At 39.4% G+C, this 17039-nt stretch overlaps 1 non-coding gene and 1 gene segment (V, D, J or C); one reads left to right on the top strand and one right to left on the bottom strand.

Annotated features, from left to right (window-relative positions):
• Nucleotides 1-1805: 1805 nt before the first annotated feature.
• The window catches only part of LOC122815052, a 24096-nt gene continuing 8862 nt past the window's right edge, over nt 1806-17039 (bottom strand). The window contains 1 exon segment of the V gene segment in view: nt 1806-2105. Within this exon segment, the coding sequence occupies nt 1806-2105 (300 nt within the window).
• LOC122816016 lies at nt 11996-12099 on the top strand. Its single transcript, XR_006367027.1, has one exon. It is a non-coding gene; the product is annotated as a U6 spliceosomal RNA (small nuclear RNA).

Genomic DNA, 17039 nt, shown 5'->3' with positions numbered 1-17039 from the left:
AAGTCTACCTAAAAAATCCCATGAATCTATAATAATGTGTTCTATAGACTTATATATAGGTTTTAACCATGCGTCCACAACCTTTCCAAAATTAAAAGTTTTGGATCTATTCCCCGATATAATAGGGTGAAAGGGTGGATCTAATAAATTTTTATGAATCTTAGGTATTCCAATTATCGTGCTAATAATGGGATTCTCTATTTTCAAAAAATTGTATAAGTCTGTACTAATCCTTTCATCTATTAATAGATTTTCTAGGTACAAATTGATCTTATTGTACCCTATATTAACTTCATTCTTGGAGGATGGACAGTAGTTACCGGAATTAAATAATATGTCATTAATCTTATTTTTGTACTCCTCTTGATGGAATATAACAACCCCACCCCCCTTATCGGGCTTCATTATTCTAATCAGTTTATTATTTTGCAATTTTCTCAAAATATCTGCTTCTCTCCTATTAATATTATAATTTACCTTATTGTTATTCACTTTATTCTTATAAGCATATAAGTCATCCACTACTATCCTCTCAAACGTTGCTAGTGTACCACTCAGTAAGGGGGTATATACACTTTTTTTCTTAAATTCTTCTCTATTTTTCTTGCAACTATTACTATTCTTATCCTTGTCATATAGAACTGCTAGATTCAACTTTCTAATATATTTTTTTACATCAATTATTGCATCCTCCACATTAAATTTCCTTACTGGTACAAATTTCATCCCTTTACTAAATAGGGTGAAATGTTCCTTATTTAGTTGCAAATCAGTGTAATTGTGAATGTGAAATTGTTTGTAAACACTAGTAATTGAATTGAGTTTCACTATCTCTTCTTCGTCCACCCTTGATGGTATTGGTGCGTATCCCCTTCCATATTTTCCTTTTGATAGTAGTGTGTTGGTTTTCGCTTCCTTCTTATTTCCTCCCATTCGTCGTCTTTCTCTAAAAAAACATCATTGTCACTTAAATTGGGCCTATTATATTGCTCCCTATAGGTATTAATATTCCGATTCACTTTCCTTCCAACATGTTTTACCCATTTTTTGCCATTTCCTCTGGTTTCCCATCTGTATGCTGTACCCTTAGCATATTGTTCCAAATCTCTATTAAATTTCATACATTTTCTTTCAAATGTTTTATCAACTTGATTCTGTACCCATTTATACTGTGAATCCAGACTGAATTCAAGTTCATCATACAATAAATCATTAACTATATTTTCATTTAACTCCTCTAATTCATTCATTAAAACACAAATTTTCTTATCATTACAACTTATAATAAAACGCATAAACGAAAACCCAAATTCATCAAATAATTTAGTACATTGCAATGTTGTTTCATCATCAAGTTCTATCCCCATAGGGTATTTAAAAAATCTTAACCCCATAGGCACAATGTTCGTGTCCAAACACTTTTTCAAATAACCATTCTCCACTTGGAGACTTTTGCAAACTTTCAGTTTTTTTCCAAACACGTAAATTAAATCCTTCAGTGCCTTATTAACATTTTGCGACTCATTATTGTCCCTTTTATCGTCATTCCGGTTGTTCATACATCTTTTATCAAAATCAAAGTTGTTAGCTACAAAATTATTAAAATTATATTTATTGCAGCCGCCAATAGTACCATTTGAATGAGTATTTAAGTTCGTAATAACAGTACCTGAGGGTTTGGTGTTTTGTACCATAGTATATGTCCTTTTGGGCGGGATCCGTTTCGGTTTGGCTCCCGAGATAACAAAATCAGCCTCCAATCCAATTTCTTTAACTTCGATGGTCCGGTCCATTCGACCCACTGCTCATGAATAGGATCCATAAGAGTTACTGTTCGTTCGTTCTACGCTACCTCGTGGCTCACCCTGCCCGTTGGGAACCATATCCTCATCACCTCGCGTACTGGTAGACTGTGATGACATCACAGGAACATTCCCTTTACCGGATTGTATTGGCTGGCTCATGAGCTCAATAAGCCTCGTCAGTTCGCCTCTCATTATAACCATCTCTGACTGTAAACACTTGATTTCATCCCTCCAAGGCGAAAAAATGGATGGTAACTCGTCCATAGAGAACATGTATCCATAAAGCCAATGTTGGAGAACCTAGTAAACTAATGAAGTAGTATTGGTACTAAAAGGGAATATAAAAGTTCATTATGCACATAGAGAAAAGGTATACATCAATATTTTTATGAATATTTTAGTAATATTTTTAATATTAATTTATAAATTGTAAATAAGTATAAATTATAAGGGTATTATTATGTTACTAAAAACAAGGATGGTTTTAACATACAAAGCACACTGGCACTTTAAAAATGGAATTGTTGTTATGACGTACAACCTTAATGGTTTTTAAAAAATGTATTTAAGCTGTGTAGAATTGCAATGGAATTGTTCTGATGAAGTCTAATTAATTTAGATGAAAGCGCTCAACCGTAATCTTTATTTTGTAATAAACAAGTATTTTTATACATTTGGTGTCGGTGTGGACGAGTATATGCTGTGAGGAACAAGCTGCTGAACCTGTTATTTATTTATGATCAACAGCTTAACAATGACTATGAACCTGTAATAAACAATGGTATAAAAGTGCCATCTTATGGAGTAAGATAAAATGAGAAACCAGCTAACAACAAATAACATCACACACAGAAACTGCAATCATTCAGAACTGTAATCATACCTGTATTAATAATCCATGCATGAGTCCCAATCTATGATTTATTCAATGGCAAAGAGTGTGAAAATAATGGCTGAATGCACGTTAGTATGTCTATAAAAGGTAATACTCTATTTATGACAGTGAATGTCACTCAGATGTTCAATAATCCTGAACATAAATTATCTGAAAATGTAGCCATTTGAACTGTAAGTACTTACGTGGTAAGTGGGTGCAGTCTATCAACATTAATTCCTCTGACTGCAGGGGTGCTGACATCTGACATACAGGCTTCTGTAGCTCTAACAGTAGACAAAGAGGCAGACATCTGTACCCTCATACAAAATGTTTGTCCTTCTTCATGCTTCTGTCCAGTGAATGTCCAGTCCTTGGGTCCTTGGGTGTGGCTTGCTAAGGAAAGTCTAACTGATATGTGATCATCTTGCAAAACAGCAATGAGAGCTCCTCAGAGGCATTGAAATGCAAAGCATATTGGACATGTTGAAAAAAAAAAACTCTTCCCTGCACTCCCCATACCAAATGGCCCTTATATATACCAAATGTAAGATTATGGTCTCTTGGGGAGGAGAATTCTCAAAACAGTGCAGTTTCAATGTTTAGTGCACCATCCCCAGAATCACATAGTACTGATCCTCAATAAGACGTCAGAAACTAGTGAAGCAAAATAAGCCTAGTTAACCAAGTGTGTTCCACCAAATCACTCGAAATTAAATCTGTGCATAATGAAGATCTATGTACGTCAGTGCCAAAAACGCTCTGTCACACTGCCAGCCCAGCTATCAGGAATTTTGTAAATAATTCTATGTCATTTGTGAATATTGATATGATTTTTACAGAAGTGTGTGTAAAGTAGTGAGCTAAAATATAACCACAGCATGCCATATTGGAATAGAACAGGAATGTACCTGCACTATTGTGACTGTTTAGATGTATATGTTTAATGGAAATTGGAACACAGGAGGTTAACTTGAAAAAATTCAGAGAAAATAGTTGAAGTTAAATTTTTTGTTTATAATTGCTGGGCCGTAAACAAGAGATGATATCTTTCAGCTTCAGTCAACAGGAGACATGATGACTATACTAGGGGACTCTCTGTATTGCCTTGAAAGAGAGATAGTTGCTAGGCTTGAGATGCAGAAGTGCTTTATTCTTTTATGACTTTGAGGATCTGGAAAGATCTGTGAGGCTAGAAAGATGTTAAATTCTGTTAGTTTCTGACAATGGGAGTCAGGGGACAAACAGTGATGTCATCCAAGCTAACGCAGCAGTAATATTTGATATTAATTTAAGAACTCTCTGAAAGAAAGAGAGAGAGAGAGAGAGAGAGAGAAGAGAGGGCATTTTGTATTTTGTTTTTGACCAAGAAACATCTACTCACTTGCCTTGCTGTAAATAAGTTACTAGGATGCAGTAATTTCATTTAGATTCAGTAAGGAATATAGTACAGGTTAGTTTAGATGTTTTCTTTATTTATTTGAGACTGTGCTGCAATGTTGTTTTAAATATTTTCCTGTGATTTTGAACTCTGAATGCATTTCGAATGCATATTTAATATTGACTTGCTCTTTTATTATTTATTATTAAATATATTTAAACCTTCTAATTCTGGATGGTCTGTTTAGAGATATTTAAGCTCTTAGAGTACTTACATACCTATTTGGTGACACTGTACAGGCCATTGCTAATAGCCTGGCGCTTGGTCAAAAACTACCATTTTTTATTAATAGTAACATTACACAGTAGAATTGGACACCCTTTGTTAAGGGCCTTCAAGTAGCTGATAAGAGTTGGCCGGTGTCAGGGAAAACTACCTTATAGTCTGGGCAGAAGGTGGCATAGCTAGTAAACCCGTGCCAGCCTTTCCCAGGTGTGTGTGTGTGTGTGTGTGTGTGTGTGTGTGTGTGTGTGTGTGTGTGTGTGTGTGTGTGTGTGTGTGTGTGTGTGTGTTTGTGTGAGTGTGTGTGTGTGTGTGTGTGTGTGTGTGTGTGTGTGTGTGTGTGTTTGTGTTTGCACATAAATCAAATCTCAAAGTGTGTGTGTGTGTGTGTGTGTGTGTGTGTGTGTGTGTGTGTGTCTGTGTGTGTCAGCTACTTGGGCAGGGACACAAAGCACTGGTTGGACAGAGAGTGTGCTGGAGGTTTTAGCTTGGCCACTCAGCTGAGATCTCAACCCTATAGCTGTGCCAGTGGAGAGTCTTATTGGAGATCAGGAGAAAGAGGGAAAAAAACAGACCCAGACTGACTGTGATCTCTGTGTGCTCTTAAGGGAAATTGCACTTTACTGTGTCTATACTTGTAATCCTCCCAGTGTGTACATTCCCCACAGTTGCCAATGGTGATGGTAGCCACATTACTTATTAATTGGCTTGTAGTGTAGTGGATATTGATGGATATTGAATTTCTGTAGGTTAACAGTGGTCAGTAAGGAAGGTGTTTGTACTCTCAATCAGCCACATAGTGAATATTCAGAGTTTCATATCACAATTGTTTTATTTTATTTTTTTTTTGGGTCAGCTTAGTTTGTCAGAGAAAGCAGACAAGCGTGTCAGCAAAAGAGTATGGAAAGCTGACAAGAAGCCAGTTAGCTGAGATGTGCCAGGCCAACGGACTGGTGCATGCCAACCTAAGGCAGAAATGATTGTAGCCTTGGGGACAGCTGCATCACAAACAAGCAATTAGGAGGACAACCAGGCTGGTCTTGGAGATGTACAACTCTCAGGAAATGGACAGTTCAACCTTTCCACAGAGGACTTAAAAATTAATCTGTAGTCAAATGACTTTAACTGGAGGCCAAACGGTTGGAAATAGAATCAGCAGAGAGACTGCGGCAGGAGAAATAAAATGGAAATAGAGGTAGTAGAGAGAATGAGACATCTGAAAACAAAACAGAATGAGAGTCAGAGGCAACATGAAATGGAGATGCTGACTCTTTGTCAGGGTCATGGAGGTAATGGGGAAGGGAGTAACCGAACCCCAGGAACAACAAAGGTCAGTAAATTTCTTTCACAATTTGCAGAGGGGGATAATTTTGATACTTTCATTCACATGTTTGAAAGGGTATGAAAAAGTATAATGTTGACCAAGGGCTCTGGGTACAGTTCCTGAATCCCTTACTCCATGATAAACCTTTAACTGCTATTTCTAAATTGTCTGATACTGACTGTTTAAATTATAATACTGTAAAAAATGTCTTCTAGAATGTTTTAGGTTAACACCTGAAGCTTATAGGAAAATTTTTTGTGAGCATAGACGTAAAGCAGATAAAAGTGTGTGTGAATATGTTGCTGAACTAAGCATTTATTTTCATAGGTGGGTAAGTGGATGTCAGGTCACCACTTTTGAAGGGCTGGCAGACCTTTTGGTGAGGGAACAAGCCTGTAACACTTTGCCTGAGGGCATAAGAATCTTGTTAGCTGATAGGCAATGCAATACTGCAGATGAGTTGTGGAAGAAGGGAAACCTACAGATAGCAAGCAGAGCATCACTACACAGGAAAGGGATACCCAGTACTGCTCATGGGTCTAAGAGAACCCATAATGGGCAGCCTAGACAACCACAACAAAGTCCGCCAGTAGCAGAGGAAGTCACTAGTCCAGGTATGCTTCAAGGACCAAGGGTTAAATGTTTTAAATGCAACCAGTGGGGTCATGTAGCATATAGATGTCCATGGAGGCAAGGTTGGGAACAAAAGGTGGGAGAGCCAGTAAGTGGGAATGACAAAATCCCAGCAGTAAGTTATCTTGAGATAACAAGGGTACCAAACTACTGCAAGAGGTTATATCCTATCTTAGTAAATGGGAAAGAGGCTATTGCTAAGAAATACACAGCCTATGACCTAAACATTGTGAAGCCTGCAATGGTTAAAGAGGAGCACTAATTGCTTGGGCAGTCTACTCCAGTCAGAGCTTTAGGGGGGGCCCCATTCCAAATACCTTTGACAAGGGTTCACCTTGATTACAAGGGAGGAAAAGAAGGCAAGCAAGTAAGTGTGTTTGAGGATATCCCATGCAGATGTCCTGATAGGGAATGATTCTGATAATGAAGTAGTGTGTGCTCTTGCAGTTACACATAGGCTTGGAGACAAGCATGTGGGTCTGGTAGTCTGGGGGAGACCCAGACAGACCACATACTTGCAGTCAGGACTGGTGAGGTGGTTACTTCAGGGAGGGAGCTACCCTGTACCAGTGAGACTGAAGGTGAGCCACAGCTGCTTGTGGCTACTGATGTTCCCTTGGACAGAGTGACCACAAGGGCAGAGGTGAGTAGTAGTACCCTGGCTGACAGAGAGGCACCTTTGTTGGGGATACCAGGTTTCCTGTGGAAAGGGAGCTGGGAAAGGTTACCAAGAGAAAGATGAGATAGGCTTAGTTATCAGACCTTACATTACAAGGCCTGAGGGAGATAGCTAGTGAAGTACCTGATTCTGATGGGAATGGGGACTATGTATACTGGGACAAAGGGTTAATGTATAGACAGTGGACCCCTGAGGGAGGGCTTGAGGGTGAGAGAATACAGCAGTTGGTAGTGCCTTGAGCCTACCATCTGAACTTCTAGCCATAGCCCATGACATTCCCTTTGCAGGTCATATTGGCACAACACATAGAAAGAGACATATTATGCAGAACGTTTATTGGCCTGGGATTTCCAGAGATGTAACAGGGTACTGCAGGACTGGTGAGCACTGCCAAAAGGTAGGCAAGGCAGAAGACAAGGTGAAAACTCCTTTGATGCCTTTTCCTGTGATTGAGGAGCCATTTCAGAGGGTAACTATGGATATTGTGGGGCCTTTGAGTACCCCAAGTTCCACAGGGAAAACGTATATCCTAGTGGTAGTAGATTATGCTACCAGATACCCTGAGGTGGTAGCTCTGTCCTCCATTGAGGCAGAGAAATTGGCAAGTGCTTTCTTAGATATTTTCAGCAGAGTAGTTTTCCCAAAGGAAATATTGACTGACAGAGGTGCCAATTTTATATCAGACCTGCTGGCTTGCCTGTGGAAACACTGTAGGGTGAAGCACGTAAATACCAGCCCCTACCATCCCCAGACTAATGGTCTTGTTGAGATGTTAAACTCTACACTCAAGACAATGCTACGGGCATTTGCAGACCAGTTCAAGAGGGAGTGGGACAAATATTTGCCCCACCTATTGTTTGCTTACAGAGAGATGCCCCAGGAATCCACAGTTTTCTTACCCTCAAGTTGCTGTATGGGCATAAGGTGGGGGACCTCTAGATTTGATTCAAGATGAATGGGAAGGTGAGTGTGAATACCACAAGGAGTCTGTTGTGGCATATGTCCTAAACCTGAGGACAAGGCTCAGGCAACTCATAGGTTTGGTCCAGGAGAACCTGGCAAAAGTCCAGCAGCAGAAAAAGGTCTGCTATGACAGGAATGCCTGAGCTAGAGAGTATGCTGTAGGGCAGCAGGTTATGGTTCTCATTCCTATCAGACACAACAAGCTGCAGGCAGATTAGGAAGGATCCTTTGAGGTGGTAAGGAAGGTCAGTGATGTTAACTACATGGTAGAACTGCAAGGCAGGAGGCAGGGGCATAAATTGTACCATGTTAACATGATGAAATCTTACCATTATAGAGAGGCCCTTGTACTGAGTATTTGCAGTGGACGGCAGGAGGAGACTGAGGGAGATCTAGTGACTGACCTCCTCAGTGAGGCTCAGACTGACACCTTATTGGAAGGGGTACCAATGTCTCAGCAGCTATCCCCTACCCAGGTTCAAGAAATCTGAGCAGCATTTCAGGAGTTTGGAGACATGTTCACTGGGAAACTAGGGTGCACCCACCTGGTGCAATACCATGTGGATACAGGACCCCAAAGGCCTATTAAGAAGGCTCCTTATAGGGTGCCTGAGAGGGTCAAACAGACTCTGAGGGAGGAGATACAGGAAATGTTGGACCTAGGAGTAATTCAGGAGTCCAGCAGTCCCTTGGCCTCCCCAGTGGTGCTGTACCAAAGAAAGATAGCAGCACCAGGTTCTCTGTGGACTACAGGAAATTAAATAGTCACACAGAGTCAGATGTTTACCCCATGTCTAGGACAGATGAAGCCCTAGAGCAGCTGGGTGAAGCTAAGTATCTTACCACCACTGATCTTACCAAGGGTTACTGGCAGGTGCCCCTGACTCCCAGCTATTGAGAGAAATCAGCCTTTTTGAATCCGTTTGGCTTGTATGAGTTCATGAAGATGCCCTTTGGGATGAAAATGTCCCAGTGACTTTCCAGAGGCTGGTAGATTGTATCCTATCAGTAGCAGGAGATTTTACCCTTGCTTACCTGGATGATATTGCCATTTATAGACATTCCTGGCAAAAGCACCTTCAGCATGTGCTGGGCAGACTACAGAGGTCAGGGTTGACCATTAAGCCCAGCAAATGTCAGGTGGGTATGGCAGACATAGAGTGGGGAGTGGTAAGCTCAAGCCAGAACCTGCCAAAGTGGACACCATTTAGGCATGGCCTGCCCCTGTTACCAAAAAGCAGGTGAGGACATTCGTAGGGACAGCAGGGTACTACAGAAAGTTTGCCCCCAGTTATAGTACCATAGCTGCTCCCCTCACATACCTGACAAGGAAAAACAAGTCAGATAAGTAGTGTGGACCCCAGTATGTGAGCAGGCATTCCAGAATCTTAAAGGAGTTTTGGGAGGATCCCTTGTGTTAGCCAGTCCATATTACAGCAAGGAATTTGTTGTGCAGGTGGATGCTTCAAACCATGGGGTGGGGACTGTACTCAGCCAGGTCTCTTCAGAGGGAGAAGAGCACCCATTGGTATATCTCAGTTGTAGGCTCCAACCCAGAGAGGAATGCTATGTAGCTGTAGAAAAGGAGTATCTAGCTATAGTGTGAACACTGCAGAAACTTCAGCCTTATTTGTATGGAAGAAAATTCACTGCAGTTATAGACTACATGGCTACATCGTGCCAGCCAGCAGAATGCCAAATTACATAGGTGGAGCCTAGGGTTGCAGGCATATGATATGACAGTGCAGCACCACAGTGGGATTAGCAATGCCAACACAGATGGGCTCTCAAGACAGGGAATGAGTGAGGTATTCACAGATAGTCAACCCTCTCAAGCAGAGTTTCTCAAAGGTCACTTGAAAAACTAGCCTGGGTTTTCGGGGGGGGGGGGGCGGTAAGAAACATCACACTGCCAGCCCAGCTATTTGGGAATTTTGTAAATAATTCTATGCCATTTGTGAATATTGATATGATTTATACAGAAGTGTGTGTAAAGTATTGGGCTAAAATGCAACCAGAGCATGTCCTATTGGAATAAAACAGGAATGTACCTGCACTATTGTGACTGTTTTGATGTATATGTTTAATGGAAACTAGAACACAGGAAGTTAACTTGAAAAAAATTCAGAGAAAATAGTTGAAATTATCATTATTTTTTTTTTAATTCCTGGCCATAAACTAGAGATGTTATCTTTCAGTTTCAGTCAACAGCAGATAGGATGTCTACACTATGGGACTCTCTGTGTTGCCTTGAAAAAGAGATAATTGCTAGGCTTGAGATACAGAAGTGTTTTATTCTTTTATGACTTTCAGGACCTGAAAAGATCTGAGAGGCTATGTATTTTCACAGAGAGAGATGCTAAATTCTGTTAGTTTCTGACAATGGGGGTTTAGCTTGGAAACTAAAGTCAAGTGACAAAAAGTGATGTCACCCAAGCTAAGCCAGCAGTAATATTTGATATTAATTTAACAACTATCTGAGAGAGCGAGGGCATTTTGTATTTTGTCTTTAACCAGGAAACATCCACTCACTTGCACTTGCCTTGCTGTAAGTAAATTACTAGGGTACAATAATTTCTTTTAGATTCAGTAAGGAATATAGTAAAGATCAGTTTAGTTGTTTTTCATTATTTATTTGAGACAACCCTGCAATGTTGTTTTTAATATTTTCCTGTGATTTTGAACTCTGAAGGCATTGTGAATGCGTATTTAGTATTGTCTTTTTCTTTTATTATTTATTATTAAATATGGTTAAACCTTTCAGTTGTGGCTGGTCTGTTTAAAGATATTCAAGCTCTTAGAGTACTTGCATACCTATTTGGTGACACTGTACAGGCCACTCCTAATAGCCTGGTGCTTAGTTAAAACTACCATTTGGATTAACAGTAACTATACACAGTAGGATTAGACACCCTTTATTAAGGGCCTTAAAGTAGATGGTAAGAGTTGGCTGGTGGTAGTGAAAACTGCCTTATAGTCTGGGCAGAAGGGGGCATAGCTAGTAAACCTGTGCCAGCCTTTTCCTGGTGTGTGTGTGTTTATATTTAAATCAAACATCAAAGTGTGTGTGTGTGTGTGTGTGTGTGTGTGTGTGTGTGTGTGTGTGTGTGTGTGTGTGTGAGCTATATGGGCAGGGATTCGATGCATTGGTTGGACAGAGAGGGTGCTGAAGTTTTTGGCTTGGCCACTCAGCTGAGATCTCAACCTTATAACTGTGCCAGTGGGGAGGCTTTTTGGGGATCTGGAGAAAGAGAGAGAAACAAGACCCAGACTGACTGTGATCTCTGTGTGTTCTTAAGGGAAATTGCACTTTACTGTTTGCGTACTTGTAATCCTCCCAGTGTGTACATTCCCCACAGTTGCCAGTGGTAAGAATTGAGGCTCCTTTATTACTGGGCCAGTGCAGGGGCATCACACACTCAAAGGCTTTTAAACTGATGTGGGGTGAAAGATACCCCCTAGAACATGTTCTTTTAGTCCTGTAATCTGCATGGGCAGAGAAGATGAATCCAGATAAAGTGAACAACCTGCCAAATTTCAATAGCAGTTTTTTTAAGAGAAGGAGTTTCAAACTGTTGCTTGGACAAGGTTGGCCCTGTATGTGGCACAGATGTCAGAAATGAACACAGACAGCATTTTAAGTAGACATTTTTAAACTGTTACTGGACACAGAATATGCTTTCTTTAACCTTACATCTCCACATCAACACTATTTATGCTAATTCTAACAGCAGAGTTCAACTACAGTCACTGATTCAGTAAACTAAATAAATATATGATGTAATTGATATTGAAATGAGCTTACTAGATACAGGATGGATTGCATTAAACTCTAGGTTTCAGCTTTCCAAACAGAGAAGCATGAAAAAAAAACTTTCTTTCCCTGTACCTCCCATACCAAGTGGTCCTTATATATACCGAATCTAAGATTACTGTATCTTGGGAAGGAGAATTCTTAAGACAGTGCAGTCTCAACAGGGGGATTGGGGTTGGTGTAATGGCTAATGTGTTTACCTTGGTGATACAAGGTACAGAGTTTAACTCTCACATTTGCTTGCTTCAGCAGTACATATACTAAAATTGGAACAATACAGAGAAGATTAGCATGGCCTCTGCACAAGGATGACACAAATTCATAAAGCATTGTGCTTGCTTTAACAGCACATATACTAAATCAGAGCTAAAAATGACCGTTGTTATGACTTTCTTAGCAATTTCTTTTCAAAGACAAATGACAACAAAACAACTCCAGTATTTGAAAGAATTCCTTCTGAAACTTAGTTTTGACAGCAAAAGCAATAAAGGTACCCAAAGTTTCCATTTTTTATTTTATTTTTTTCTTCCTGCAGTTGCAATATTAACATTCTTTAATTAAATCTTATTTTATAACTTGAAATAAAAACTCCAAACATCTGAAATGAATTAGCAGTTTTAATAAATAATACAAGCTCCAGTACAGCAATAGGTAAACACTGTGCATAACTCAAAATATGTGAAACACAGCAGAGACAAAAATAATGTGGTTCCACAGCCAGTTTAGAAGGAATACTAGTTATATGTACATCACAGACTTCTTAACACCACCCCAAACTCTAATTATTGCATCTCAAAGGACAGAAGAAAATATAAGCATGATTTCAGACTCACTGTACAATCTCAAAAACTGTTATCATAAATGCCTGCATTTCGCATTTTTCTTACAACATGAATAATCTATTGTTAAATTATGATTGTTGGCATTCTTAGTAGAAATTTTAATTACGTGTTAAGTGATTGTTCCTGGACAGCACTGAGCCATGACACAGGCCGCAAGACAAGATTAACTGAAACCTAGAGTGACAATTTTAGCGCAACTGGTCAGGCAGTATGATTTTTGAGAGCTCCAAGGAAAACAGAGTGCTTTTCAAAGCTTCAAGCATGAACTCCATCCATACAGTTACCAAGAACCATTTAAAATTATTATTATTATTATTATTATTATTATTATTATTATTATCATTATCATCATCATTATTGATAGTCACAGTTTTCTTTGAGTATCATACCAGAACTTTGAAGAAATGTTCCATTAGGGCAAGAAAATCATTTCTGAATAGCATAATATATCATCTAATCTTTGAAAGCAGAAGAAGGCAGGAAGCTACTGCCCTAGCTCAAGCTATTAATGTTTTTTTTATTCCTTCTAATCATTGAAAGCAAAAGAAGGCAGGAAGCTACTGCCCTAGCTCAAGCTATTAATGTTTTTTTGATTCCTTATGCCCAGAACAATCATCTTTGGTCTGAGAGTGATAGTTTCATAGATCCACAGGTAGATACTAGGCAATCAGTCATTAGATCATTATGAGTATATCAGACTTCAAAAACTACCTCCTGTCTCAAGGAGGGTCACACAAGATAAGCATGAGGAGAATATGTGAGTGTCTATCCAGTTGTTAGTTAAGTTAGTCTTTGATGTAGTTAGTGTATCAGTTTGTTCCTTATATGGGCAACACACAGGGATAAGAACTTGTCAAATGTGATGTGTCTTATCAATTGTTTTCTGGAGACTGAGGTCCTTTGTACATCTGCCCTGTTTTAAGAACTATTTTAGTGCTATAAAAGCATAGTAGGTCTAGGAGGGTGGGGCACTTTCATGTTTCAAATGCCAAACATACATCACCACAGAGAATTCTATAGGAGACAGAATGGAGAGAGAGAGAAAATCAGGGCAGCCAGTCGGTTTGGATAAATAAGAAACTTAAGGCCTGTGACTTTTTTTTTTTTTGGTTAGGAAACTCAGGTCTTCCAGTTGAGTAATAATGTTTTGATAAATACATACAAGGAGATACTATATTCCTTGATGGGGTAGAAGAGAGATGAATACAGTGGAAGTAAGACTTATTTGACTCTGGATAAGATGCCTTTGGATTTTAGCTAGGCCTGACAGAAGTATCTTCTAACTACATAGGAGACATGATGGTCAAAGAACAAGACACCATCCACATTGGCACCTACGTCTCTAATTTCAGTATCATTTTTAAGGGACATCTCACCTTTGTAGTATGATGAGGAATTATTTCTTTTACAAATGGATTTTGCTTGAAGCTCTTATTCTTGCACCAAATGTTTACAAAGTTCAGACCATCCTGGAGTTCCTTCACAGCAGTGGGTCACAAATAACAACCACTACTTTACAGTCATTAGAGAATATTGTTAACAAGAGATCTGAGATAATAGTACATGAACTGACATACATTTTCTTAATTTTTCCAATAGCCTGCCTTATACAACTCAAATTACATATCTCCTTTAGAAATGTCTAACTGACACTGATTTTTCAGGGTCTATATTAGATCATCGAAATGGCAGAATTTTGAATGATCTAATATCAAACCCAATATCACAAATGTTGAAAACAGCAAAGCTACACAAAACTGAATTCTTTCCTAGGGAAAGAATTCGGTTGGCTGCTGTTGTGGCTTCACTGTTTTCAGTGATGTGGTGGAAAGTTACGGGTTGGGTTAAGGTAAGTGCGTGATTGTGTGGACGTTCGGGTTAGGGCATGGGTTGGGTGAGTTAGGGTTAGGGCGCGGGTCAGGTAAGTGTGCAATTGTGACAGAATTTGGGGTTAGGGGCGGGTTACGTGAGTTAGGGTTAGGGCACGGGTGAGGTGAGTGTGCGATAGTGAGAATTTGGGGTTAGGGGCGGGTTAAGTGAGTTAAGGGTAGGGTGCGGGTTAGGTGAGTGTGCGATAGTGACAGACTTTAGGGTTAGGTTCTGGGTTAAGTTAAGTGGATAGATAGTAATGTATGTGCAGTGTAGTGTAGGGTTAGATGTAACTTTTAAATGTATGTGTGTGGATTGTTGCTTTTTAGTGTACTTGTGGTGTGTGTGTGTGTGTGTGTGTGTGTGTGTGTGTGTGTGTGTGTGTGCGTGTGCGTGTGTGTGTGTGTGTGTGTGTGTGTGTGTGTGTGTGTGTGTTTGTCGGAACAGCAAATTTTTTCCCTGGGAAAAAAATTTGCTGTTTTGAGGTTTCAATATTGTTAAGGTTCGGGTTTTGCAGTTCGACATTAAGACATTTGATAATGAGCCGTTTCGATGATCTGATATAGACCCGATTTTTCATACTCAATACCGATTATCTGGAATTCATAGCCTTTCTGATTTCAGACATGCAAATCTGAGACACTTTCAAGAGAACCTAAAATACCATTTAATTTGAAAGCTGTATTTAACCTCTGAGCAGCCAAGTGCTCCAGATTGTGCAGAACTCTCAGCATTTAACATCAAGTTAGCAGACTGTTCCGCTGTTCTGCATTGAACACTGCTGGCTCTGTTTTATGATTTTTTGATTGGCAATGCGGTATACGAGTCAACAAAGTCTCTGCTCCTAAGGCAAATGGAGCTATTGAGGATGCAGAGAATTCATCTAATTGCGTGCCGCTACTAGTTTTCATGCCACTGCAATCTGTTCAAAAAAGGCATTGCAGGGTGCAGAGCAACAGAGAAAGATAAATTATTATTTCAGTTTTGAAGAGGGCTGTTGCGGCTTTCTAATCCAGACCTGAGGATTTAATTTATTGTGCTATGGATGGATGCGATTCAGGACACAGAGTCAGGGATTGGGTAACGAGATGATGGACAGCTACTGTAATGTGTTTGGATGCAGTGAACACAGGAAAGCAGTTGAAAAGGCACATTCTTAATTTATGTATTGGGTTCTCTAATTAATTTTGTAGCATGTAAACCTGTTTTGAATTGTTGCAGAAGTGTTATAATGCTGGAATTAAGAATGAAATGGGAATGTGCTGTAGGCCAGAAACTGTTATTTTAACTTTTTTATGGTTGAGAAAAAAAGTGGTAAGTTTGCTTCTCTTAAGTTATCCTTTGTTGCTCAAAGGATATGCAGCCAGGCAAATTAGATTAGGTCCAAGTATGTGTGACACTCGCAGTATTACTGTAGTTGTTTGTTTTAGTGTCTATTCCATCTTAATACATCAGTATATGTAATTTTCACTCTTTGGGGCAGGAGTACAGTACTTGTTGCCTGTTAGTGTAATTTACTGAGATAAAACTGTTCCAGCTTAACATATAGAATTTGATTATTTGATATTTGATGAAAATGTCTATCTTAATGGTGTGTGTGTCAAGACTGTTGAAACCTGAGGGCTGTAGTGAAAGCAAAAAGGCTACAGAGTTTTAAGTAAGTGCGAAACTAATTAGCAGATTAAAACACAGAGATGTCTCTTGAAGATGCTTAACATTTGTCTCCATTTAATGAACACATAAGCTACTCTTCTGCGGATGATTAGCAGTTTTGGTGCTAATAAGTTGTAACTGTATTCTGACTGAAATATGTTAAGAGATGGAGTTTTCCTAAGTGCATAGCTGTGTAGAGTGGACTACTAATGTGTATGCCTTTCTGAATTAAACAGTCTAATTATTTATCAAGCAGTGTGACAGGAAAACCTATGTATAGGATTTGCCTGGGGATAGAAAGTGTATTCAGCATGTGGTCTAACAATACCTCTTAACCTCTTAGCACAAGGAAATTTGGACAAAGGCAAAAATAATGGTAGGACAAAGGTATAAAATAGGGGCAGATTTAAATATTGCACTTTTAAACTTGGAATTTTGCTGGAATAATAGATTTTGCATTGACATGCATTTTCTGAAGGAAATTAACTCTGAATCTCAAATGTCTGTCACTATTTAGTGACTTTAATCCTTTATGATCTGCCCCCCAAAAAATTATGAGTAGCAAACCAAAAATATGAGGCAAAATATCTGGACATTCTGTGAAAATCTAGACAGTTGAGAGATGTGCAGTGACTGTGTACCTAACCACCAAACAACCTGAGGGAAAACAGGATCTACTAAAAGGGCTGAGATTTGCTTTGTCACTTAAATTGGGAGTGGGATGGTTGTGGTAGTGCTGTTGGGCTGCTGACTGCTGCTGGGAGCTATATCTTTAGATTTTTTTGTTCCTGCTTGATCATCTACTGTTGAGGGGTTGTGGACTTCTGTGGGAGCTGCAGCTGCTTTGTTCCCCTAATTGGTCTGAGGTATGTGTCTGAATGTGGACACTGTACTGCTCAGACAGAAGTAGGACTTTTCTG

The sequence above is a fragment of the Protopterus annectens genome, chromosome 11.part0, assembly GCF_019279795.1.
Source record: "Protopterus annectens isolate FY-2018-M chromosome 11.part0, PAN1.0, whole genome shotgun sequence".
Lineage (NCBI taxonomy): Eukaryota > Metazoa > Chordata > Ceratodontiformes > Protopteridae > Protopterus > Protopterus annectens.
The sequence above is the reverse complement of the archived record's forward strand: the minus strand, read 5'-3'. Positions and strand labels throughout refer to the sequence as shown.